The sequence below is a fragment of the Heteronotia binoei genome, chromosome 18 (genome assembly GCF_032191835.1).
Source record: "Heteronotia binoei isolate CCM8104 ecotype False Entrance Well chromosome 18, APGP_CSIRO_Hbin_v1, whole genome shotgun sequence".
In the NCBI taxonomy this organism is placed as follows: domain Eukaryota; kingdom Metazoa; phylum Chordata; class Lepidosauria; order Squamata; family Gekkonidae; genus Heteronotia; species Heteronotia binoei.
In genome coordinates, this window is record NC_083240.1 from 8,966,701 (window position 1) to 8,993,772 (window position 27,072).

Sequence of the window (27,072 nt, forward strand, 5' to 3'; positions counted from 1 at the left end):
ATGTCTGAGAGCCGCGAGACGTGAGCGTCGAGATGTCTGAGAGCTGAAAGGATGGAAAGGTAGATAGAAAGAAAGCAAATAGATGCGGGGGGGGGGGAGAGGTGGGAAGAAAGTAACTTCACCTTTTCGATGCATTCTCTAAGCCGCCGGCTGGCTTGACTTGGAGAAATTTAAAGAAACAAATGCTTTCTTCAACCTGACCAATGGGGCGGTGGGGGCTTTGAGAGGCAAATGTGGCTCCCGAGCCACAGTTTGGCTACCCTTGCCCGAGGCCATCCCGGTTAGGTCAGGTGTTTATTAAACCAGGGGTCCCCAACCCCCGGTCCATGGACCAGCACCGGGCCGTGGCCTATTAGCAACTGGGCCGTGAGTTGTATAATTATTTCATTATATATTACAATGTAGTAAATAATAACAATAAGACGACATTGGATTTATATCCTCCCCCCCTGCCACTCTGAATCTCAGAGTTTCAGAGCTGCTCACAATCTCCTTTCTCTTCCTCCCCCACAACAGACACCCGGTGAGGAGGGTGGGGCTGAGAGAGCTCTCCCAGAAGCCGCCCTTTCAAGGACAGCTCTGCCAGAGCTATGGCTGACTCAAGGCCATTCCAGCAGCTGCAAGGGGAGGAGTGGGGAATCAAACCCGGTTCTCCCAGATAAGAGTCTGCGCACTTAACCACTATGGCTGCCCCAAGGCCATTCCAGCAGGTGCAAGTGGAGGGGGGGGGAATCAAACCCAGTTCTCTCAGATAAGAGTCCGCGCACTTAAGCATCACACCAAACTAATAGAAATGAAGTGCACAGTTGTATCATCCTGAAACCATTGTGTCCCCACCCCCAACCAGGTCTGTGGAAAAATTGTCTTCCACAAAACCGGTCGCTGGTGCCAAAAAGATTGGGGACCATTGTATTAAACCCCTCATTCCCAAATGAATCCACCCAAACTTTGGCTTTGGTGTGCTTTTTTTATTAAAGATGGGGGGGGGGGAGTAAAAAAAAAAGACAGGACCAAAATATACAACATTTTCTGCATTTTGACACAGGAGTGCAAAAGAAACATTTAGCAGCTGATCCTACCCAGTGATAAAGAGTCGAGGGGCACGCTGTGGCCACTTCCCCACCTGAGACTGGCAAAGGGACACGGCTTCCCCTGCTTCCAATGACATGGAACACACACACACGCACACACACACGCCCCACTTTTAACACAGTAAAACTTCCCCCTTGAGAAAAACACCACACAGATCTTGCATGACCTACAAGGGAGGGGTGAGATCCACACACAGCTTTCGAGGGCAACTTGGACAGGGCAAGGGCTCGTGTCAAAATTGTGTCTTACTCCCCCCCCCCCCAAAACCCCAACTTAAGAAAGAATTGGCTTCTGTTTGAGAGAAGACTACTCCCCCATCTCCTCCAGCTGCCATTCCTTCGCACGCTTTTGTTGCATGGCGATTGCGCCTCCTCGGAAGTTTGCGAGCCTCCTCCGCCGGCGCTCCCCCACTGAAATTCCCGGCTGGGGGGAAACAAAAAAGCGATGTGGGGGAAAATGCAAGCGGGCCAAGGAGATAAGAGTCAAAAGGATACGTGGGAATGAAATAATAAACAAACGCCACCAGCCAGACGTGGCACCTATGCTGGAGAGAAAGCTGCAGACGTGTGCATGCAAAGGATGAGGCCGTTCTCTCCCACAACCAGACCGGCGACCTTCGGGTGGGAAGGTTTTCCCGGCCCTACGGAAGTCCACTTCGTGAAGAGCGGAGGTGGCGGCGAAGGTGGGTCTGGATCGCACCGCTTCAGGCAGCCACGTTCCCACCCGCGTGCCGTGGAGCTAACTGAGCTAGAGTCTCTCCTTCCACGTTATTTGTCTTCAGAACTGTTCGGCCACGTGGACCCTCACCAACGGCCCAAAGCGGTAGAGCCCAGGAAAAAGGTCTGATTGCCCTCCTCTGCCTTTGGGTGGTGGTGGGGGAACGATGCCGGAGACAACCATGCAAATAATTTGGAAATGCCTCGGCTGGAGGCCCGGGTGTCGTTCCCGATCTCGACGTTGGCACGTGGCGTCTGTCGCTCGCGGAACTCTTGCTGCTTTTACCTTGCTGGTTTTATTCCCCCCTGCTTGGCCCCGCCTAGATAAACGCTTTAAAAACATTAAAAACAGAGGATGCTGCTGCTGTCTGGAAGAGGAATTCCAGTCGCCAAAAAAAAGGAGCTTTTTTTTAACAAAATGTCATCAAAAAAAGATTCCCGTGACAAAAAAGAATGTCTTTGTGTGACCCTGGACCCCCAAAGCCTCCTCTGTAGGGACAGCAAGGACCCCCATTCAGTTTCGGAAGGAGGCAAGCGGGGAAGAATTCAGGCTGCAGAATCTGTGCACAAGGCAGTCTAAAAGAGAAGAGGGCTTCGGCAGAGGGCTGTCCCCAAACTGCCTGAGCATGAACCAGCAGAAACTGAGAGGCACCTGGCCTTGTCTAGGGTGGCCATGGAGGAGGAAAATGAAAAGGAAACACAGAAATGGATCAACCATGCCAGCGTTCGAATTTCCTCCCTGTCTAGGGATCAGAGGCTGCTAGAGATACTCTCAGCCTGGACCAACATTTCATTCACTCAAATTCGGCCCCCCCCCCAAAAGAGGCAAACAACCAATCAAAAGCGCCCCACCTTTGCTTACCTGGGGGGAGGGAAAAGGAGGGTCTACAGTTTCACAAGCATCCCCCGCTGTACTTAGTAGACCCACCCCTAGAGAATTAAAGCAGTCATCTGCGCAACCTGAGGTCCGTCTTGCCCAGAAGAGGAATTCTCGCCCTCCTGAAGTGCAGGTTTAAAAGGGAGAGGCGGAAAGAAACAACACTGTTCTCGTCGGCTCAGGGCTCAGCCGATGGCCAGCGCTGACGGGCGCTTAAAGGCCTCGTTCGAACCCAAACTTAGAAGCAACTCGGGGAAGGGAGTATCGCGTAGGCGGAGTGGTCTCCGGCTGGGGCACGTGGCATCTTTATGTCAGAGACACTCAACGCCTCCCGCAAGCATCGGAACGTGGCACTTTGTGTTCATGAAGGGGGGGGGGGGAACCGGGCACTGCTTGGCAAGCCTGCCCAATGGCATCGCTGGACCCGACTGAGGCCTCTTCGTTGGCGGCCGGAGAGACGATGGTGGCCCCGAGGAAGTAGTCTGCTGTGCTTGCAGCGTCCCCCAAAAGGAGCAGATTCTCTTGCTGGACCACGGCAATTCCAAAAGGCGAAGTGGCTCAGCGGACCCGCCAAGAGCCGCTCCCTGGCTTGGCTCTCACCTGAAGAGAAACTCCGTTTTCACCTTTCTTCTTCGTTCTCTGCTTGCTGACCCAAGCCCGTTCTCTGTAGACAGACCGGCTCAATTTCCCCCCCATTTCTAGCTACTTCAGGTGTTGTTCCCGGCACTTTCCTGGAGCTGGGGTGCGCATTTCTTCAGCTGTGCCAGTATTCATAAATCTTGGGGGGGGGAGCACAATACCACCCCCTAAACGTTGCTGACCCTCGTTTCTGCAGAGATGGCCGTGCTGGCGCCGGATGTCATGAGCGATCGGTCTCTCCTGACGTATCGGGGCTTGCGCACTGCGATGATTGACACAAAGACAATCTTGTTATTACGAGCTCTTTGGGGGGCGGGGGGGGGGGGAGGGACCAACTTAATCCAAAACTATTTTGCGGGGGAAGTTAACGTTGAGAAAGGGAAGAAATTAATTTGCTTTGACAGTTAGGAACATAAGAGAAGCCACGTCAATGGCCAGGCCAGTCCAACACTCTGTGTCACACAGTGGCCAAAAAAACCCAAGTGCCATCAGGAGGTCCACCAGTGGGGCCAGGACACTAGAAGCCCTCCCACTGTGCCCCCCCCCCCCAAGCACCAAGAATACGGAGCATCACTTGCCCCAGACAGAGAGTTCCAACAATACATGGTGGCTAATAGCCACTGATGGACCTCTACCCCATATGTTGATCCAATCCCCTCTTGAAGCTGTCTATGCTTATAGCCGCCACCACCTCCTGCGGCAGTGAATTCCATGTGTTAATCATGCTTTGGGTGAAGGACTTCCTTTTATCAGTTCTAACCAAACTGCTCAGCAATTTCATTGAATGCCCACGAGTTCTCATATTGTGAGAAAAGGAGAAAAGTACTTCTTTCTCTGCCTTCTCTATCCCAGGCATAATTTTGTAAACCTCTATCATGTCACCTCGCAGTCGATGTTTTTCCAAGCTAAAGAGCTCCAAGCATTTTAATCTTTCTTCATAGGGAATGTGTTCCAACCCTTTAATCATTCCAGTTGCCCTTTTCTGAACTTTTTCCAATGCTATAATATTTTTTTTAAAGGTGCGGTGACCAGAACTGTACAAAGTACTCCAAATGAGGCTGCACCATTGATTTATACCGAGGGGTTATGATACTGGCTGATTTGTTTTCAATTCCCTTCCTAATAATTCCCAGCATGACGTTGGCCTTTTTTATTGCAATTGCACACGGTCTTGACATTTTCAGTGAGTTATCTACCACGACCCCAAGATCTCTCTCTTGGTCAGTCTCTGCCAGTTCACACCCCATCAACTTGTATTTATATAATTAGGATATTACTTTGCGCTTGGCCACATTGAACCTCATTTGCCACGTTGATGCCCACTTGCCCAGCCTCACAATCCTCTATGGTTCTCACCACCCAGTTCGCATATACCTCATGCCTGTAGCTTATTTAAGACATTTTATGTCGTTCTAATAAAATTAATTCTTTAAAAATACACTGGCAGCATTAAGATAGGTACTGTGGTTAATACTGCTGTGTATAGCTCGTTGAAGCTTAGGATCCTGCTATGGAATTTTGTCTCATTTAATGTGTCATGTTTATACTTAGGTTTTGCTTCAAGCTTGGTTTGTTTAATGTTTCTGTAAGGTTTTAATGTTGTAAGCCGCCCAGAGCCCGCTTGCGAGATAGGGCGGGGTATAAATCGAAAAATTAAATTAAAATTAAATTGAAAAGTAACATTCTGTATTTAGACTTCTGGCCATTTCTACAATGCTGGTGTTTTTGGCCACTGTGTGACACAGAGAATTGGACTGGATGGGCCATTGGCCTGATCCAACATGGCTTCTCTTATGTTCTTCTGTGACACAGAGTGTTGGACTGGATGGGCCATTGGCCTGATCCAACATGGCTTCTCTTATGTTCTTCTGTGACACAGAGTGTTGGACTGGATGGGCCATTGGCCTGATCCAACATGGCTTCTCTTATGTTCTTCTGTGACACAGAGTGTTGGACTGGATGGGCCATTGGCCTGATCCAACATGGCTTCTCTTATGTTCTTCTGTGACACAGAGTGTTGGACTGGATGGGCCATTGGCCTGATCCAACATGGCTTCTCTTATGTTCTTATGTGACGCAGAGTGTTGGACTGGAGGGGCCACTGGCCTGATCCAACAGGGCTTCTCTTATGTTCTTATGTGACGCAGAGTGTTGGACTGGATGGGCCACTGGCCTAATCCAACAGGGCTTCTCTTATGTTCTTATGTGACGCAGAGTGTTGGACTGGAGGGGCCACTGGCCTGATCCAACAGGGCTTCTCTTATGTTCTTATGTGACACAGAGTGTTGATCTGGATGGGCCATTGGCCTGATCCAACATGGCTTCTCTTATGTTCTTATGTGACCCAGAGTGTTGGACTGGATGGGCCATTGGCCTGATCCAACATGGCTTCTCTTATGTTCTTCTGTGACACAGAGTGTTGGACTGGATGGGCCACTGGCCTGATCCAGCATGACTTCTCTTATGTTCTTCTGTGACACAGAGTGTTGGACTGGATGAGCCATTGGCCTGATCCAACATGGCTTCTCTTATGTTCTTCTGTGACACAGAGTGTTGGACTGGATGGGCCATTGGCCTGATCCAACATGGCTTCTCTTATGTTCTTCTGTGACACAGAGTGTTGGACTGGATGGGCCATTGGCCTGATCCAACATGGCTTCTCTTATGTTCTTCTGTGACACAGAGTGTTGGACTGGATGGGCCATTGGCCTGATCCAACATGGCTTCTCTTATGTTCTTATGTGACAAAGAGTGTTAGACTGGAGGGGCCACTGGCCTGATCCAACATGGCTTCTCTTATGTTCTTATGTGACACAGAGAATTGGACTGGATGGGCCATTGGCCTGATCCAACATGGCTTCTCTTATGTTCTTCTGTGACACAGAGAATTGGACTGGATGGGCCATTGGCCTGATCCAACATGGCTTCTCTTATGTTCTAAATCCTAATCCCAGGGCTTTTTTTGTAGCAGGAGCTCCTTTGCATATTAGGCCACACCTCCTGATGTAGCCAATCCTCCTGGAGCTTACAGTAGGCCCTGTAATAAGAGCTGTGTACGCTTTCGGAGGATTGGCTACATCAGGGGGTGTGGCCTAATATGCAAAGGAGCTCCTGCTACAAAAAAAGCCCTGCCTAATCCCATCATCTGCCTTGAGTCCAAGTGAGAAAGGGGGACTATAAAGAAACAATCTGAAAGAGGGTGGGGAAAATAAGCCACACCTCCTCGATGTCGTAGACAGAACAATCCGCCTGTCATTGAAGTGATTTCTGGAACTTCATACCAAGGAAAGGACTCCTAATGGGAAAAATTTGCGGGAAAGACAGATCTCCTGAACAGACAATGCACTTTGGGATACACTTTTTAAAAGGCCGATCTTGAATCCCAAATGCTTATTACAAGTATCCGATAAAGGAAGGGAAAGGGTGGGATGAAATCACATCACCCCTTGTAATTTGAGTGGTGCGGCACATTTCAATCTACCAAGACTGACAACGAGCCACCTGGGAGCCTTCGGAATCACCTCAGCCGTCAGCAGCCCCCCATCAACCAAGCTCCGCAATTTTCTCTTTTTTCAAGCACCTATAAAAATTGTTCGCTGCTTGAAAGCCATCTATTTTTAAACCGTATCTCCTTAAGTGCCAAATATGCAGTTAAGGGAGAGGGGAAAAAAGAACCTTTCATGAGGCAATATAACTTCCCCTTTTACCGCGGGAGAGAAGCCTGATTAGCAGCATTAATGCTGTAGACACTGTCAAGATGGTTCCCCCCCCTTCTCTTCGCTCTGTAGACAATGTGAGAGCTTCTAAAAAAAGAAACAAACCAAAATCGGCATTTCCACGAAGGGCATCCTGAAAGCATATATATTTAAAGGGACTATTTTTAAGTAAGGTGGTGGGTTTTTTTTTTTTTGTTTCGTTATTTCTTGCCGCAGAGTTTGACGGCAGGCTTAATTGGAAGCTCAGTGCTGCAAGCCTGAGGAACTCTTACCTGAAGAAGGTGGAGATAACATTGACGCCTGTGAAGACAGAAGAAAAATTGGGGTCTGTGCAGTTTGAAGATGGCAAGTTTTCAACTAAACGCGAGATAAAATGTCTCTTTTGAGCTTCCCGGGTGCAATGAAGAGCCAATTTAACATGGAAAAAAATGGCACGGTCCTCCTACAACTGGTACTTTTACCTCACTGCCAAGCGCTAATTTAGTCTACAACTGGTACTTTTACCTCACTTTTACCTCCTACAACTGGTACTTTTACCTCACTGCCAAGCGCTAATTTAATTTATTGACCAAAACAATATAAAGCAGGGGTGGCCAACGGTAGCACTCCAGATGTTTTTTGCCTACAACTCCCATCAGCCCCAGCATGCTGGCTGGGGCTGATGGGGGTTGTAGGCAAAAAACATCTGGAGCGCTCCCATTGGCCACCCCTGATATGGAGGTCTGCCTGTAAGATGACCAGGAATTAACATTTGAGATAAATTAAGAAACCAAACGGTTAATTACCACAAATAGAAAGGTCAAATAATATCAATTCAAAAAGTACAACAAATATTATCAAATATACCAAAATATTTATTACAAATTAAGATAAAAAACCAGATATAGGCCCAACGGTAGCCTCAAAACAGGATAAAATCATACGCAGGAATCAAGCAGAAAACGCATGTGACCAAGACCATACACGTTTCTGCCAATTTGGCTTTCCTTGGTGGTCAGATGCATATTTTGCACATTAGCTCCAGACAGCACAATGAATACTGAAAACAGGGCCAATTAAAAATGATTTTATAAGAAATCTCAGAGACCAAAAGCAGGGATAAAATATAGAGTCCTCATTTTCAAACATCTTCCACCCCAGTCATATACTTGTGTTCAGGGGTCGTTTTGTAGAAAAATAGGTGGCAGAGTTCATTAGTATAATTCATTAGCATATGTCACCTGTTCTCCCCCCCCCCCAGCCAAAAGCAACCCGATGCAAGAAAGGAGAGCCCCAGGGAAGCGAGGCCTGCTTGGGTTGGCTAGAGATCCAGCCAGCCCAAGCAGGCCTCGCTTCCCTGGGGCTCTTCTGGGCCGCCCTCCCCCCAGTCAAAAGGCCAGCAAGCCACCCACTTCCAAAATCACATAAGTGGAGAAAGGATGGCACGAGCTTCTCCAGGGGTTTATGAGGGCTGCTGGGGGCATGGCAAAACCCCTGATGTCTAGCTGGCTGCCCACTCTCCTAATCCAGGGATTGTTATGCAGCTGCACCTACTAGTCAATGGAAAAAGTAGGTGGGGAGGAAGACAGGGAGCCCTCAGAAAGGTTCAGGAGCTGTGCTCCTGTGAGCTCCTGCTTGCCTGGTTCAAGGAAAGTATACTCTACATGCAATTTGGAGCCAAGTATATGTCCAGGACAGAGAGTATCTCAAAATGAAAACACATGTGTTTCAGAATATTTTGCTATGTACACTAACAAGAACAGCCAAGACAAAACAATCCCAACCAAGACAATCAGAACTAGCCAAAATAGATCACCCAAGAAGTGAAGTCTGTAGAATAAGTAAATACGCAGGGATGGACAAGAAAATACATTAGGTCAATGGAAGATTTTTTTTTTTTAAACTTACTGTTTCAGCAGACTGCACAACAGATCCTGAAACGGTTGGAACAGAACACAAGAAAAGTATTTAGTGGCTTTGAGACTGGCTAAGGGGGAGTGTTTTAGTTGCAAGCATTGCAGACGAGACCGCCTGGAGCTGGATGTTTATTGAAGGCTGCGGAATCAGGTGTCGTTTTTTGCAATACGACACCTTACAGAACTCCCTTCCATAAAACACGACAACGGCCACTGGCATTAAAATCCAAGCAAACAAAAAACAATTCAGCAGCTGTGAGCCAGAGACGGTCACATAGCGCCCCCTTGTGCAGAGGCAGTCTATCTTTGAATAGTAGATGCTGGAAACGAAAACAGGAGAAAGACAGTGGGCTTCCGAGGGGCATCTTGCTGGTTGGGGTTCGAATCCAGCTGGTGCCTTTTACATCAGCGTTCATGTGCTACAACGGCCATGCAAGCGCACTTAACAGCAAGAATGGAGCATGATCCGAGTTCCCTAACTGGATGCAGGGGACGGACAACACTCGAAGGTCTTTGCAGTAGGATTTCTGTTGGGTTGGCCCTCTTTATGAAATTAATTGGCTAATTATGGAAACTGGCCATCAAGGGTTCAAGCACTCATAGGCCGAGAATCTAGGTCAGTGGGTGAAAGCTGAAAGCTGTCTCAGGACAGGAATATCCTTATTTGGTATGCACAGGAACTGGTAAGAGTAACAGATGACTGGCCATCTGTAAGGTGCAGCTGGGGTGCTGGAATGTAGTTGATGTATATGATAAGATGACAAAGAAATAGAGATAAGCGATAAAGTTTTCCGGGGATAATGCCGTATCTACCCCGGGTTTTTGAACAGAAGCTGCTGGGGAAGAGGCAGGGGACCTCTACGCTGCTCAAGCCCTGAAATTAAGAAGCCTTTGTTGATTTCAGCCTGATCTGACTTGGATAGAGACAGGAGACTGTCTCTATGCTGGTCGTTCCAAACAAATGGATCTTGGGACTTAGGCTTTCTGTAAGAACTATGCTCTATGCTTGACTGCAGAAATATGCTTTATGCTTGACTATCTTCTGTAACTGTGTAGCTGTTTTCTGAAATGTACTAATCTTATCTGATTGCTTTGCTTTTCCTATATATATATTATTAAGCCTTCTGTCTGGAAAAAAGAAACCTGTTTTGGGTGTGGGTCACTGAGGGTACAGTGAGGTGTACATAAAGCTTATCGGTTATTACATGTGTATTAGCCTTCTCAAGAGCCCCGTGGCGCAGAGTGGTAAAGCTGCAGTACTGCAGTCGGAGCCCTCTGCTCATGACCTGAGTTTGATCCCGGCAGAAGCTGGGTTCAGGTAGCCGGCTCAAGGTTGATTCAGACTTCCATCCTTCCGAGGTTGGTAAAATGAGTACCCAGCTTGCTGGGGGGAAAGTGTAGATGACTGGGGAAGGCAATGGCAAGGAAAGGAAAGGTCCCCTGTGCAAGCACCAGTCGTTTCCGATTCTGGGGCGACGTTGCTTTCACAACGTTTTCACGGCAGACTTTTTACGGGGTAGTGTGCATTTCAATGACTGTACCATTTTTAAAGGTAGCCCCGTGGCGCAGAGTGGGAATGTTACAGTACTGCAGTCGGAGCCCTCTGCTCATGACCTGAGTTTGATCCTGGCAGAAGCTGGGTTCAGGTAGCCGGCTCAAGGTTGATTCAGACTTCCATCCTTCCGAGGTCGGTAAAATGAGTACCCAGCTTGCTGGGGGGGAAAGTGTAGATGACTGGGGAAGGCAATGGCAAACCACTCTGTAAAAAGTCTGCCGTGAAAACATTGTGAAAGCAATGTCACCCCAGAGTTGGAAATGACTGGTGCTTGCACAGGGGACTACCTTTACCTTTACTAGCCTTCTGATAACTGCAGGTTGTTTTGGGTGTGGGTCACTGAGGGTACAGTGAGGTGTACATAAGTAATTCTGCAACAGTCTTCACTTTCACAGTCAGCTTGTGAGTGTCCAAGAGAGACTCAGCTAAGTGCTATTGGAAATGGAATACTGGACTCATGGACCTTTGGTCTCGCCCAGCAAGTTATTGGGCTCTTGCAAAGGGTTCAAAGTAAATTGGTCTATGGCAGTTTATTGGTGATGATAACCAGGGCTTTTTTTGAGCAGGAACGCAGCTCCGGCTCTCTTGGCATCAGGGGGTGTGACCTAATATGCAGATGAGTTCCTGCTGGGATTTTTTCCCTACAAAAAAGCCCTATGTGAAACAATGGTGACTAAAATAGAAGAAACGTCTCTAGGAGAACCCGCTCCGTCTTTACAAAGAATGAGCTAGAGCTTTGTGAGGAAGAGACAGGATTTTTGGGTTCCACTTAAAAGCCATCAGCCTTGAAACTGTTTGACACTGGCTAACGTGGACTGGCTTAATGAGGATGAACTTATTCTTTATCCCACACCTCACTGAAACAATAGTGGACTGAACATGCACGACTGTGAAGTGGGATAATTTGTTTCTTAAAAGGACCTGCGTACAACCTGGATGAAAGAATTCATCACAGACTGCTTTCTCATGATTCTGGTTTATGAGTCAATAAAAAAGGTAGTCCCCTGTGCAAGCACCAGTCATTTCCGACTCTGGGGTGACGCTGCTTTCATAATGTTTTCACGGCAGACTTTTTACAGGGTGGTTTGCCACTGTCTTCCACAGTCATCTACGCTTTCTCCCCAGCAGGATGGAAGGCTGAGTCAACCTGGAGTCGGCTACCTGAACCAGCTTCTGCAAGGATCGAAATCAGGTTGTGAGCAGAGGGCTCCGACTGCAGTACTGCAGCATTATCGCTCTGAGTCGATAGCAGACTCTTAACCTTCAAAAAGTGCCTTCAAAAAGGGTGGTGGGGTGGCGAAAATGTGATATATGTGAATTAACTTTTAATAACAAACGATAATATGCTACTACAATATATTACATCATAATAAGTTGTTTTAAACACAAAAAAAGTGCCTGCATGCACTCCGATTGATTTTTCTGCAGACTGTTTGAATTCATTTTAGTGCAGCCTGTTTGAGAAAAGAGGTTATATCTAAGTGCCTGCGTGCACTCTGGTGTTTCATAGTGCAGTCTGTTTAAAGGTAGAAGCTTTGGAATATTAAAGTGCCTGCATGCACTCTTGTATTTCATATTGCAATCTGTTTAAAGATAGAAGCTTTGGAATATTAAAGTGCATGCGTGCACTCTTGGGTTTCATATTGCATATTCCATATTTAAACAAAAGTAGAAGCTTTGGAATATTAAAGTGCCTTTGTGCACATTTATCTTGTTCATCTTAGATTATTTAGAAGTAGAGTCTACTCAAAAGTAGAGGCCAAAAGATTTTTCCTATTACATATAAATGTTTTGATAGTAGAATTTCACCCTGACGTTTCTTCTATTATAGTTTTGCTTAAACTCAAGGAGCCCCCTTTTTTTCTATGACACAATGGTAACGTCAGGGGCGTGTGGCCTAGGCAAATGAGTTCCTGCTGGGCTTTTTCGATCTTCCACTGAATGCCAGCTCCTGGAGACAGGAACACAAATCAACAAACCTCACAGCCAAATTACTATGAACAATGAATTTTTGAAAAGAAATATTTAGTTCTTATCCCTTCTTCTATAAATGCTAAATACAAATTATCCAATAGGATGACATTAAAATATCCAAATTCTTTGTTCTCAAAACCTTTTTTTTTTTTTTTAACTCAAAAGTCACCCCCTGCAGCAGTTCTGGGGAGTCGTAGGTTCATGTTCCACTTCTGATAGAAGAAGATATTGGACTTATATCCCGCCCTTCACTCCGAAGAGTCTCAGAGCGGCTCACAATCTCCTTTCCCTTCCCCCCCACAACAGACACCCTGTGAAGTAGATGAAGATATTGGATTTATATCCCACCCTCCACTCCGAAGAGTCTCAGAGCGGCTCACAATCTCCTTTACCTTCCTCCCCCACAACAGACACCCTGTGAGGTGGGTGGGGCTGGAGAGGGCTCTCACAGCAGCTGCCCCTTCAAGGACAACCTCTGCCAGAGCTATGGCTGACCCAAGGCCATTCCAGAAGGTGCAAGTGGAGGAGCGGGGAATCAAACCCGGTTCTCCCAGATAAGAAAGAGTCTGCACTCTTAACCACTACACCAAACTGGCTCTCCTGGATAGGCGACTCCTGGATCCACTTCACAATTAACACTTTGTGTAGCGATTCTCCCCTTTCCCGAATAATCCAGTTATTTCCACCACAATCCACTGAACAAAGAATTCACTGTCCTTAGCAATTTGGCCGTGAGGTTTGTCCGTTTGTGTTCCAGCTTCGGTGCCGTGATTTCCTCCAAGTTCCTGAAGACAGACAAGAGGAGAAAGCCTTTGCTTTCACGGCTTTCTCGGGAGGCAGCTGGTGCAACTAAAGGGAGAATTGGGGTGGATCCGACCCAGCAAGGGTAGCTCTAATCAGGCTCATAGCTATGGGGGGAAGGGGGGGGGAGAGAAGAAGAAGATGATATTGGATTTATATCCGGCCCTCCACTCCGAAGAGTCTCAGAGCGGTTCAGTCTCCTTTACCTCCCCCCCCCCCCGACAACAGACACCCTGTGAGGTAGATGAAGATATTGGATTTATATCCCGCCCTCCACTCCGAAGAGTCTCAGAGCGGCTCACAATCTCCTTTATCTTCCTCCCCCACAACAGACACCCTGTGAGGTAGATGAAGATATTGGATTTATATCCCGCCCTCCACTCCGAAGAGTCTCAGAGCGGTTCAGTCTCCTTTACCTCCCCCCCCCGACAACAGACACCCTGTGAGGTAGATGAAGATATTGGATTTATATCCCGCCCTCCACTCCGAAGAGTCTCAGAGCGGCTCACAATTTCCTTTATCTTCCTCCCCCACAACAGACACCCTGTGAGGTAGATGAAGATATTGGATTTATATCCCGCCCTCCACTCCGAGGAGTCTCAGAGCGGCTCACAATCTCCTTTCCCTTCCTCCCCCACAACAGACACCCTGTGAGGTAGATGAAGATATTGGATTTATATCCCGCCCTCCACTCCGAGGAGTCTCAGAGCGGCTCACAATCTCCTTTCCCTTCCTCCCCCACAACAGACACCCTGTGAGGTAGATGAAGATATTGGATTTATATCCCGCCCTCCACTCCGAAGAGTCTCAGAGCGGCTCACAATCTCCTTTCCCTTCCTCCGCCACAACAGACACCCTATGAGGTAGATGAAGATATTGGATTTATATCCCGCCCTCCACTCCAAGGAGTCTCAGAGCGGCTCACAATCTCCTTTCCCTTCCTCCCCCACAACAGACACCCTGTGAGGTGGGTGGGGCTGAGAGGATTCTCACAGCAGCTGCCCTTCCAAGGACAACCTCTGCCAGAGCTCTGGCTGACCCAAGGCCATTCCAGCAGCTGCAAGTGAAGGAGTGGGGAAACAAACTTGCTTCTCTCAGATAAGAATCCACGCACTTAACCACTACACCAAACTGGCTCTCAGGGCAGGCCCCATAAGTATCATCTTGAGCCAGTTTGGTGTAGTGGTTAAGTGCGTGGATTCTTATCTGGGAGAAGCAAGTTTGATTCCCCACTCCTTCACTTGCATCTGCCGGAATGGCCTTGGGTCAGCCGCAGCTATCACAGAGGTTGTCTTTGAAAGGGCAGCTTACGTGAGAGCTCTCTCAGCCCCACCCACCTCACAGGGTGCCCGTTGTGGGGGGAGGAAGACAAAGGAGATTGCGAGTCGCTCTGAGTGGAGGGCGGGATATAAATCCAATGTCGTCGTCGTTTTCTTCTTCTTCTTCTCCCCTGGGGTGGCGCCACCTTCCCCGCTCTCCTGTGGCTTTCTCACTCGTAAAAACACTAGTGAACGAAGTCGCAGAGTACCACCCTGATGGCTCAAAGGGGAGTAGGCTGCCCAGGTTTCTAAAGTGTGTGATATCGTTTTGTGACCCACGCACCCTCCCACCCCCTGGGATCCTCCCCACTCTAAAATGTTCTGACTACGGGCCTGGTTCTTATCTTCTAATTAACTGTACTAGTTAGGGATTGCTCCTCTGTGTCCAGATGCTGGGGACAAACAATAATGAAGCATGAAGACCACCACCCCCGACCTTAACCGAATATAGAACACCGGTCTTCTTAGTCTGATCCTGAAGGTTTGTCACTGATGAAGACTGTAGATTTATACCCCGCCCTTCTCTCTGAATCGGAGACTCAGAGCGGCTTACAGTCTCCTTTATCTTCTTCCCCTGCAACAGACACCCTGTGAGGTAGGTGGGGCTGAGAGGGCTCTCACAGAACCGGCCCTTTCAAGGACAATGCCTGCAAGAGCTACGACTGACCCGAGGCCATTCCAGCAGCTGCAAGTGGAGGAGTGGGGAATCAAACCCGGTTCTCCCAGGTAAGAGTCTGCGCACTTCACCGCTACCCCAAACTGGCTCAAGATGATATTGGATTTATATCCCGCCCTTCACTCTGAATCTCACGAGTCTCAGAGCAGCTTACTATCTCCTTTCCCTTTCTCCCCCACAACAGACCCAGTGAGGTGGGTGGGGCTGAGAGGGCTCTCACAGAAGCGGCCCTTTCAAGGACAACCTCTGCGAGAGCTATGGCTGACCCAAGACCCTTTCAGCAGTTGCAAGTGGAGGAGTGGGGAATGAAACCCGGTTCTCCCAGAGAAGAGTCCACACGCTTAACCACTACACCAAACTGGCTCTGAGACTGTTGCAAGGGGAAAGAAAGCAAGTTACCTTTGCTTCGTCGGTAGAAGAGGTTTGGAAGTTTATTGGCACGTTTGAGGTAGAAGAACGAAGCGACGCACATGATGAGCAAGAGGCTGAGAAAGAATGTCCCGAAGATGAGAGAAGCTGCTACTTCCAGCCGCCCTGTGTGGGAGGGGGGGGGGGGAGAATCAGGATTGCAGAGTAAGAAGGTTCCTCACTGATATGTGGAACAGCATTTGAGGGTCAGGACTTACTTTGCCCCAATAACTCCCACTTCCTCAGACAAATGACGAAAACACACGAAGGCTATCAGAAGGGGGTGGGGCTAGCTAACATCTTGGGGTTGGGGAGGGACGGTGGCTCAGTGGTAGAGCATCTGCTTGGGAAGCAGAAGGTCCCAGGTTCAATCCCCGGCATCTCCAACTGAAAAGGGTTCAGGCAAATAGACGTGAAAAACCTCAGCTGGAGAGCCGCTGCCAGTCTGAGTAGACAATACTGACTTTGATGGACCGAGGGTCTGGTTCAGTATAAGGCAGCTTCATATGTCCGTATATCTTCCAGTAAGTTACAATCATAGAGTCGGAAGGGACCTCCAGAGTCATCTAGTCCAACCCCCTGCACAGTGCAGGAAACACACAAACACCTCCCCCTAAATTCACAGGATCTTCATCGCTGTCAGAGGGCCATCTAGCCTCTGCTTAAAAGCCTCAAAGGAAAGCGAGCCCACCACCTCTCGAGGAAGCCTGTTCCACCGAGGAATCGCTCTAACTGTCAGGAAGTTCTTCCTAATGCTGAAACTCTTTTGATTTAATTTCAATCTGTTGGTTCTGGTTCTACCTTCCGGGGCCACAGAAAACAATTCCACACCCTCCTCTCTAGGACAGCCCTTCAAGTCCTTGAAGATGGTGATCCTGTCACCTCTCAGCCGCCTCCTCTCCAGGCTAAACATCCCCAGCTCCTTCAACCTTTCTTCATGGGACTTGGTCTCCAGTTCCCTCACCACCTTTGCCACCCTCCTCTGGACCTGCTCCAGCTTGTCTGTATCCTTCTTGTAGTCTCAGAACTGGAGGCCAGTTCTCAAGAAGCCCAATTCTGGGCGCAGGACATTTGGAGGGGGGGTTGGAGGGGGGGAAGCTAGGAGGGAACTACTGGGCAGACCTAAAAGAGCACAATGAGTCATTACCAGGAAAGCTGGCCCTTTAGAAAAACAAGCCTCAGCTTGTTAAGGGGTTCAAACTAAGAAAAAAGCACTTCAATTGAACTGGGAAGCAAAACGGCAGTCATTTTGGCTGCTTCTAACTATCTGGATGCGAACTGATTAAACAACACACTGGGCACCTTTCCTTCTTGGTCTTGTGACCAGATGAAGCAAAGCGTTTTGCTAAAGAGAGACAGCGCCTTTCCTGTAGAGGCCCCTTAGATGCCACCGTCTGTGATACAGAAGTTATTAAATAAAGAGACTTATTTTAAATGACAGAATGCTGAAAGGGCTTTCCCCGCACCTACGAAACCTTTGAACCGGGGATGGTGGGGATCGAACCTTGGACTTTGTGAGCACAAAGCATCAAGCCCTGGTCCCTTCTCACAGGGAAGCTGTTCGCAGATTTCTGAACACGCGCGTGTGGATCGATGTTCCCTCTATGCTGAGGAGTCTTGCGAGCAAAAATTCTCCTTTGTGAGCTACTGGCATTAAAGCTGTGTGCTACTGGCATTAAAAGTTGTGAGTTACGGAATAAATGACTGCGCTCTAGGATCATCCTTCCTGAGCTAAGACAAAAAATGTGCGAGCTGGAGGCTAAAAGTCTGTGAGCTAGCTCACGCTAACTCAGCTTAGAGGGAACACTGGTGGGGATCTGAGTGTGCATTGCTGAGCAGTCGGGTTAGAGTGGATAAAAGGAAGTCCTTCTTCACCCAAAGGGTGATTAACACGTGGAATTCACTGCCACAGAAGGTGGTGGTGGCTGCAAGCATAGCCAGCTTCAAGAGGGGATTGGATAAACATATGGAGCAGAGGTCCATCAGTGGCTATTAGCCGCAGCGTATTGTTGGAACTCTGTCTGGGACAGTGATGCTCTGTATTCTTGGTGCTTGTGGGGGAGTGGGGCACAGTGGAAGGACTTCTAGCCCCACTTGTGGACCTCCTGATGGCACCTGGGTTTTTGGCCACTGTGTGACACAGTGTTGGACTCAAGGATGGGGCATTGGCCTGATCCAACATGGCTTCTCTTATGTTCTTATGTGACACAGAGTGTTGGACTGAATGGGCCATTGGCCTGATCCAACATGGCTTCTCTTATGTTCTTATGTGACACAGAGTGTTGGACTGGATGGGCCACTGGCCTGATCCAACATGGCTTCTCTTATGTGACTCAGAGTGTTGGACTGGATGGGCCATTGGCCTGATCCAACATGGCTTCTCTTATGTCTGGGACAGTGATGCTCTATTCGTAGTGCTTGGGATGGGCAACAGTGGCAGAGCTGCTGGAATACTGGCGGTGCTGGTGGACCTCCTAATGGCACCTGGGTTTTGGCCACTGTGTGGCACAGAGTGGCTTCTCTGATGTTCTTATGTTCAGGCAGGGTCTGTTCAGCCTTACTCACCTGTGCTGTGTGGAACCGGGGAGAGGCTACTTGAATTGACGTGGGAGTTCATTCCTCTGGTGCCACCTGTGAGACAAGGAAGACAAGCTGCATCACCAAGGAGCACTTCTGCTTATATATGGTCGAGACAGAAACTTGATCTTACTTCAGCTTGGGCAGCGGCCCTTCTGTCCAAACTTAATCAATTAGGGTTGACTATGGATGATCTGTCTACTTCTGAGGAATCATCTCTCTTCAGTTGTATTAAGGAAAAAATTACTCGATTCAGAGAAATTGAAATTACGCCCAGCTAACCTGAACGTCTGCTCTCCAGCTACCTTAGGCCTGGACATCTGTTGCGGTGAGATGCACAGATATTTAACTGACTTAGTGATCCCTACACATTGCAGGGTTTTTATGTTGGCCAGAGTGAATGCATTTCCTTCCAAGGTCTTGCAGGGGAGATATCTCCAAATTCCAGTTTGGTGTGGTGGTGAAGTGTGCTGACTCTTCTGTGTGAGAATCGGGTTTGATTTCCCACTCCTCCACTTGCAGCTGCTGGAATGGCCTTGGGTCAGCCATAGCTATCTCAGAGCTCTCTCAGCCCCACCCACCTCACAGCAGGGTGTCTGTTGTGGGGAGAGAAGATAAAGGAGGTTGTAAGCTGCTCTGAGTCTCTGATACAGAGAGAAGGGCGGGGTATAAATCTGCAGTCTTCTTCTCCTTCACTTGCAGCTGCTGGAATGGCCTTGGGTCAGCCATAGCTCTTGCAGGAATTATCCTTGAAAGGGCAGCTGCTGGGAGAGCTCTCTCAGCCCTCCCCACCACACAGGGTGTCTGTTGTGGGGGGAGAAGATAAAGGAGGTTGTAAGCCGCTCTGAGTCTCTGATACAGAGAGAAGGGCAGGGTATAAATCTGCAGTCTTCTTCTTCTCCTTCACTTGCAGCTGCTGGAATGGCCTTGGGTCAGCCATAGCTCTTGCAGGAATTATCCTTGAAAGGACAGCTGCTGGGAGAGCTTTCTCCGCCCCACCCACCACACAGGGTGTCTGTTGTGGGGGGAGAAGATAAAGGAGGTTGTAAGCCGCTCTGAGTCTGATACAGAGAGAAGGGCGGTGTATAGATCTGCAGTCTTCTTCTCCTCCTCCTTCACTTGCAGTTGCTGGAATGGCCTTAGGTCAGCCATAGCTCTTGCAGGAATTATCCTTGAAAGGGCAGCTGCTGGGAGAGCTCTCTCAGCCCCACCCACCACACAGGGTGTCTGTTGTGGGGGGAGAAGATAAAGGAGGTTGTAAGCCGCTCTGAGTCTGATACAGAGAGAAGGGCGGTGTATAGATCTGCAGTCTTCTTCTCCTCCTCCTTCACTTGCAGTTGCTGGAATGGCCTTAGGTCAGCCATAGCTCTTGCAGGAATTATCCTTGAAAGGGCAGCTGCTGGGAGAGCTCTCTCAGCCCCACCCACCACACAGGGTGTCTGTTGTGGGGGGAGAAGATAAAGGAGGTTGTAAGCCGCTCTGAGTCTGATACAGAGAGAAGGGCGGTGTATAGATCTGCAGTCTTCTTCTCCTCCTCCTTCACTTGCAGTTGCTGGAATGGCCTTAGGTCAGCCATAGCTCTTGCAGGAATTATCCTTGAAAGGGCAGCTGCTGGGAGAGCTCTCTCAGCCCCACCCACCACACAGGGTGTCTGTTGTGGGGGGAGAAGATAAAGGAGGTTGTAAGCCGCTCTGAGTCTCTGATACAGAGAGAGGGGCGGGGTATAAACCTGCAATTCTTCTTCTTCTTTTCATGAAAAGACTCTGTTCTTGCGGTGCAAACTCCCCTGATACAATTTCTCACTTACTGAATGATTGTCGTCTATATGAAAAAACCCCGTCAGGAATTGCTTCACAGATTCTCCCCTCCCGCCGTCAATCGGAACGATTTTGTCTTTCTGTCGATTTTTCCTGAATGACTCTAATTCAGAAATTACCTGCACTGTCGCCAAAATTTTTGGCCATCATTCTCCCAACACAACTCTGGCTAGGCTTGATTTCATGTCTAACCAAAGTTCAATCCTGACTTCTCTTGTCTATCCAAATCTTTTTCTGTATTTTATGCTGTGCCATTAAAGGCTTGGAAATGGAAACTTGATCTACAAGTAGAGCAGAAGGGAATGCCAAAAAAGAGAAAGGACGGACTGTGACCCCTCCGAATGCAGGCAGCGGATGCTGTTTTAGAGTGCTCCCAAATGATTAATAACCCTCCAGGCAAGCAGAAAGCTAGCATAGCAAGGAATGGGCTGGAACCCTTTTCCTCCTGGCATGCTAGTTTTCCATTTTTGATTTTAGTTTGATTTTAGTTTGGCTCATTCTACCGCTGCATGCACGGACCAGCTCTTAACCTCAGAGAGGCCCACGTTTCGTGCACACGAGATACATCCAAGACTGCTGCCCCGCAGCCACTGATGCTGGTCTGAAACTCGGGTGAAAACTATATCCCTGCTGAAGCTCTTGGCCGCGCCACTGACAAAACTAAGTGCTCGGCTTTGTAGCAGAAGGAGCATCTGAACCCAAGCCTTCGTTTGGCTCTTCAGCTGCCACACAGTGGAAGAAGAAGAGTCGGGTTTTTTTTTACGCCCTGCTTTTCTCTACCTGAAGGAGTCTCACAGCGGCTTACAATCGCTTTCCTTTCCACTCCCCGCAACAGGCACCTTGCGAGGCAGGTGGGGCTGAGAGAGTCCTGAGAGAACTGTGACTGGCCCACGGTCACCCAGCAGGCTTTGTGTGGAGGAGGAGTGGGGGATCAAACCCGGTTCTCCAGTTTAAGAGTCCGCAGCTCTTTTCTTGCACCACACTGGCTCCCGGACATACGCCTGCCAGAGCCTCACAAGACACGGTTCTACATTTCTGATGTTCTGGCCACCTGTTGATTCAGCTTCCAAAGTCCTTGTTTTTCAACGTGTGACTTTTTTATTGTTGCTGTGCCCAGTGGATTGAATGACACCAAAAGGGGCTTGATATCTACTACATTTTTTCCCAGCCTTTCCTTCATTTTACTCTAATAACCCCGTGAGATGGGTTAGGCTGAGACAGACCGGCTGTAATAGCTCACATCCCAAAGCATTTTCTCTGAGCAAAAAGCAAACCGACGGTGGTAGTTTGAACCTGACAGCCCGCAGAATATGCTCGCCCCTATTTTTGGTCTTCCTTGCCCAAAATTTTGCCCCCCCTCTCCCTCCATATGTACTATCTCACCATCCCAGGTTACTGCAGAGCTTTGTCGTTTGCAAGACTGAACATTATACCTACAATGGTTTTGCAAGGGAGATTTCTGAAGAGACCCTACAATGATAGAATCTGCCCTTGCGGCCTTAACAGGATTGCTGCATCCTTCACCTTCGACGGGCGAAGCAGTTGGCCCCCTTCCTGGAGCGCCGGGACCTAGCAACGGTGATCCATGCTACGGTCACCTCGAGACTGGACTACTGCAACGCCCTCTACATGGGGCTGCCCTTGTGCCGAACTCGGCGGCTGCAGCTGGTGCAGAACGTGGCGGCTAGGCTGCTGTTGGGGCTCCCAAGATGGGAGCACATACAGCCGGGTCTGCGCGGACTGCACTGGCTGCCAGTGGTGTACCGAGTCCGTTACAAAGTGCTGGTTATCACCTTTAAAGCCCTCTATGGCCAAGGACCTGCCTACTTGAGGGACCATCTCTCCCCATATGAACCCCAGAGAGCTCTGAGGTCAGCTGGAAAGAACCAGCTGAATATCCCTGGGCCAAGGGAGGCCAGATTGAAGACCACCCGGAATCAACTCCCGGAGGAGGTACGGGCCCTGCGATGTTTAGACCAATTCGGCAGGGCCTGTAAGACCTACCTCTTCAAAATAGCCTTCACTTAATACCGAGCCAAGAAAGTCTCGCTGGACATGTTTTAGCCACTGAATTTTATTAAAGACCTAAGTTATAGCACCACAATGTTAATTTTAATACAAGTTGTTAATGATTTAATGATGATTTTATAATTGTAATTGTATTTACTATGTATGGTTTTATTGTATATTACATTCGTATGTTGTGAGCCGCCCTGGCGGGAAGGGCGGGATACAAATAAAAAGTATCATTATTATTATTATTCCATGTTCGGCTAGGATGCAGATTTTTTTGAGATTATGAGGGACTACTATATGAAGACTTTATTCAAACCACTCTCCCCCCTCACAGTCAAATATGACACGGATGAAAGATTCGATGCTATCATTGCAGCAAAATTCATTGGTTTAAACGTAACAATATCATTTGCCTTGAAAGCACAGAAGCTTTACGCAGGCACCCCCGATCCTCCGCGTTTCCCAGTCAAGGGGAAAATGCTGTTCAAACAAATCACAAAGATGATCCGATGCCAGCAGCAACAAGAGAAAAACTTTTACGTACAAAAAGAGAAGCACATCTTACATGACAGATTCGTGCAGGTACATTGAACTGATTGCGAACAGATTAACTTCCAAGAAAAATTAACTGGCTACAGCTCCAAGCCCCCGGAAGAGAGAGAAGAAAAGAGGTCTCGAACAAGGCAAAACAGAAGACAAACCAAAGAGGCTCAACATCTAACTCGCAGAGGGTGGGGCCAACTGCCAAGGGCCCTCCCCCCCCCAGAGAATTCTCTTAACCCTTTCCCTCCCAGATCATCTTGCATGCAGAGCCACAATATCCAACAATTAGTCCCTTGTGCAATTGCCATGGGCTGGGGGGTGGGGTGGGGAAAAGACATAAGAACGTAAGAGAAGCCATGTTGGATCAGGCCAGTGGCCCATCCAGCCCAACACTCTGTGTCACACAGTGGCCAAAAAAACCAGGTGCCATCAGGAGGTCCGTCAGTGGGGCCAGGACAGTAGAAGCCCTCCCACTGCTGCCCCCCTACCAAGCACCAAGAATACAGAATATCACTCCCCCAGACAGAGAGTTCCATCTACACCCTGTGTCTAATAGCCACTGATGGACCTCTGCTCCATATGTTTATCCAATCCCCTCTTGAAGCTGTCTACGCTTGCAGCCGCCGCCACCTCCTGTGGCAGTGAATTCCCTGCGTTAATCACTCTTTTGAGACTCACTGTTCCTGCAGTCGGTCAGATTGTAAGCTGGCGTGGCAGGGACGGTTTCATTCTCGCACTTGATGCAGCTGCTGCTGCCGTCTTCGTTCCACTGCCTGTAGCAGCCTGTGCAGAGGGAAAAGCAGGTGGGAGAGGGGGTGAGAAGGGAAAGCAGCTCAGTATCTCCCCCCCCCCCCCGCACCCCGTGGGCCATCAAAAGCTGTGTGGACTTCGCTTTGGTGGCCAGATGGCTCCTTCCCTGACACCCCGTCCTGTGGGACCTCTCCTTCTGATGTGCCCAGAACGCCAAACCTGGAAGTAGCTCTTGTGCATCCCAGCATGCTCAGAGGCTAAACCAGGGGCTTAACCTAAGAGCCACAGAGAATAAACATCAGATGTTTGAGAGCCACAAGAGAAGGAAGGAAGATAGATGGGGGAGGGAGAGGTGGAAAGAAAGCAACTTTAACTTTAAATGCATTCTCCAAGCTGCCGACAGATTAGGTTTGGAGTAGTGATTTAAAGAGAGAAATGCCTTCTTCAAGCCAGCTGACAGGGGCGGTGAGGGCTTCGAAAGCCACACATTTTGTGTGAGAGAGCCATGTGTGGCTCCTGAGCCACAGTTTCCCCCCCCCCGGGCTAGACCTAGTGCCCCCCCACATCTCATCCTCACAACAACCCTGCAAGGTAGGCTAGACGAGGGGCGGCCCAACTTGCTTAATATAAGAGCCACGCAGAATAAACAACAGATTTGAGGGGAGGGAGGAAGGCAAATAGATGAGGGGAGGGAGACATGGAAAGAAAGCAACTTTAAATGCATTCTCCAAGCCGCCAGGCTGGCTTGGCTTGGAGAAGTGACACAGAGACAAATGCTTTCTCCAAGCTGGCTGATGGGGCAGTGGGGGCTTCGAAAGCCAATATGTGTGAGAGAGCCACGTGTGGCTCCTGAGCCACAGTTTGGCCACCCCTGCGAGACAGCAACTGGCCCAGAACTGCCCAGTAAGCCTGGTGGCCAGGTAGGGATTTGAACTGGGTCTCCTGGGCTGAAATCCAGCACTGCAACCATTTTGCATTTTTTTTTTTTTTAAAAATGGTTTCTCCACAGATGTCCGTCTGGCAGCTAGAAGCAAAACGGGCGGACTGGAGAGATTTTGGTCAAATCCACTGAGACAGCTGAAGAAAAAATAATTGTGCCTCCTCCTGAAATTTAAATGGCCTTTCTTTCGCCTTGTCACGCAAATACTGTTTTGGCTAATGATTCGCAGTCAGCCGCTGAAGTTGGTCAGCGGTGTAAGCTATTGGGAGTTTAACAGTGGTCATTTGGTAGAAAATTAAGTGGCAGAGCTCATTAGCATAACTCTTTAGCATATTCCAACCCCCCACCCTCCCCAAACCAAAAGGAAAGCCCCAGTGAGTGAGGCCTGTTTGGGCTGGCTAGAGATCCAGGCAGCCCAAGCAGGCCTCGCTCACCTGGGGCTCTCCTTGGCCACGCCCCACCCCCAAGTCAAAAGGTCAGCAAGCCACCCGCTGCCCAAAATCACATAAGAAGTGGAGAAAGGGTGGCGTGGGCTTCTCCGGGGGTTAACGAGGGCTGCTGGAGGTGTGGCAAAGCCCCTGGTGGCTGGCTGGCTGCCTGCTCTCCTCATCCAGGGATTGTTATGCAGCTGCACCTCCTATTCAATGGACAAGGTAGGTGGGGAGGAGGAGGGGGAACTCTTAGAAAAGTTCAGGAGCTGTGCTCCTGTGAGCTCCTGCCGAATCCGAGGCCCGGATCTTAAGAGCCCAAGGGGGTCGGATGGTAGAAACCCTACCCGAAAGAGCAGAGTTGCCCCCAGTACCTTGAGCCAAAACAGGGGATCAATTATTGCATAAAGGAGATCATGAACGTGGCAGAGATCAGGAGGCCAAACGCTGCCGTACGGTTCTGCCTCGGCGGGAAGCCAAGCGTGAAATGCCCTTGATGATAAATTACATCTGACATTTAATCTAAACATAAAAACGAGCCCCTCGTGGGAGGGCAAAGATTTCTGACAGTACTAAAAAAAGAAGAGGAAGGAAGGGGGGGGGGGGACAACAAAGCCTCTTTCGCTGACACCAAAGGCTGTGACAAATTAACCTTCCGAGGATTGATATGAAAAATTGAAATCTGGAATTTATTGGCAACCCTTTTTGTGTCTCGGCGTTAAATTGCTTTGTGCAGCTGGGGAGGGGGAATGTTATTAGCTGTGTTAGCATGGGAGGGGACGGGGACGGGGAAAGAAAGGGAAGGAGGAAATTTATAAGCCTTTTTAAGAAAAGGCAGGCATCGTCGCCCATCTGGAGAGCTCAGGGTTGCCGTGTCAACTGCAGAACGCGCATAAGTTAGATCATCCCACAGTATTCTATTTTTCCTTTGCCTAAGGCAGGGGTGGTCAAACATGGGGCCCAAGGGCCGAATCAGGCCCCCGGAGGGCTCCTATCAGGCCCTGAAGCGACTGGCTGTCATCTGCTTCCTTCTCCCTCCATCTTGCTTCCTTCTGCATCGCAGCTCTTTCAATCGCACAGGAGCTCGTTCAATCGCAAAGGAGCTACAGAGCAAAGTCTCTATTTTCTCCATTGGGGAGAAAGTGGGGGAGGGATAGCTTTGTTTTTTTTTCAGGCTCTCTCAATTGCACAGCAGAGCTACTGAGCCAAGCCTCTCTCCCTTCTACTGGCTGAGGCTCCTCCCTGCCCCAGTCCCCTGGGGAAGGAAGAGCTAGTGCTTCCTTTGCCCAGTTCCCTGGAAGTCATGGGAGACATACAAAAAAAGCACCTTTAAGAGTGCTAATATTTTAGGTGTATTGTAAGTTTTTAAAAATCTTTGTGTTTGTCTGCATCCTTTGTAAATTTATATCACTGCTACCTGCCATTACATTTTATGACACACACAGTCTGGCCCGACAAGGTCTCATTTATCTCAAATCCGGCCATCAGAACAAATGAGTTCAGCACCCCTGGCCTAAGGGATGCGTCTGGAGCATGGCCAAGAGCAAAAGCAGCCAGCATCTTGTGTACAGGATTTCTGGAGAAATGTGCTTCTTTGCAATAAGCTGAGCAAGGGGAAATGGGTCCAGTTTTATCCTGCTCTTCCCCAAGAAACTGACAGTGGTCATATGTGGTGCTCTCTTGGATATTTTACACTCACGACAATCCGGCGAGGTAGGTTGGACAGAGACAAAGAGTGGGGGACAGGCCCAAGGTGACAGAGACTAGACTGAACCAGAACCAGCATGCCGGTACTGAACACTGTTATATGCCAGAAAAGGGACGTCCTTCCTTCTCCTTTCAAACTCTTAGCCTCCCACACCTACACAAATTCCCTCTTTCAACATTTGCTCCCAGACCCACCTCCGCCGGTTGCCCTCTGTTTTCCCAAATCTTCTGACCTACCCTAAGAACGGAAGAGAAGCCATGCTGAATCAGGCCAACGACCCATCCAACACTGCGTCGCACAGTGGCCAAAGCCCAGCTGCTATCAGGAAGCCCACCAGCAGGGCCAGAACTCCAAAAGCCCTCCCATTGTTGCCCCCCCCCAAGCATCAAGAATACAGCACATCAGTGTCCCAGTTATGGGTTCGGTTTTATCCTGTTCTTCCTCAAGAAACTGACGGTGGTGCATATGTGGTGCTCTCTTGCATATTTCATACTCACAACAATCCAGCAAGGTAGATCAGACAGAGGCAAAGAGCGTGGGACAGGCCCAGAATGGACTAGAACCAGCATACCAATACTGAACAGAAGAACATAAGAGAAGCCACGTTGGATCAGTCCAATGGCGC

The 27,072-nt window shown here is 49.0% G+C and overlaps 1 protein-coding gene across 1 annotated transcript in view; it reads right to left on the bottom strand.

Moving 5' to 3' along the window:
- Positions 1 to 953: 953 nt before the first annotated feature.
- C18H1orf159 (chromosome 18 C1orf159 homolog) overlaps positions 954 to 27,072 on the bottom strand; it is a 60,753-nt gene continuing 34,634 nt past the window's right edge. Inside the window, exons 4-9 of the mRNA XM_060259353.1 lie at positions 23,300 to 23,404; positions 18,234 to 18,299; positions 15,660 to 15,794; positions 8,928 to 8,953; positions 7,313 to 7,340; positions 954 to 3,586 (exon numbers count right to left, since the gene is read on the bottom strand). Of these exons, the coding sequence (XP_060115336.1) occupies positions 3,492 to 3,586; positions 7,313 to 7,340; positions 8,928 to 8,953; positions 15,660 to 15,794; positions 18,234 to 18,299; positions 23,300 to 23,404 (455 nt within the window). The 3' untranslated portion in view covers positions 954 to 3,491. The remainder of the gene's footprint in view (positions 3,587 to 7,312; positions 7,341 to 8,927; positions 8,954 to 15,659; positions 15,795 to 18,233; positions 18,300 to 23,299; positions 23,405 to 27,072) is intronic.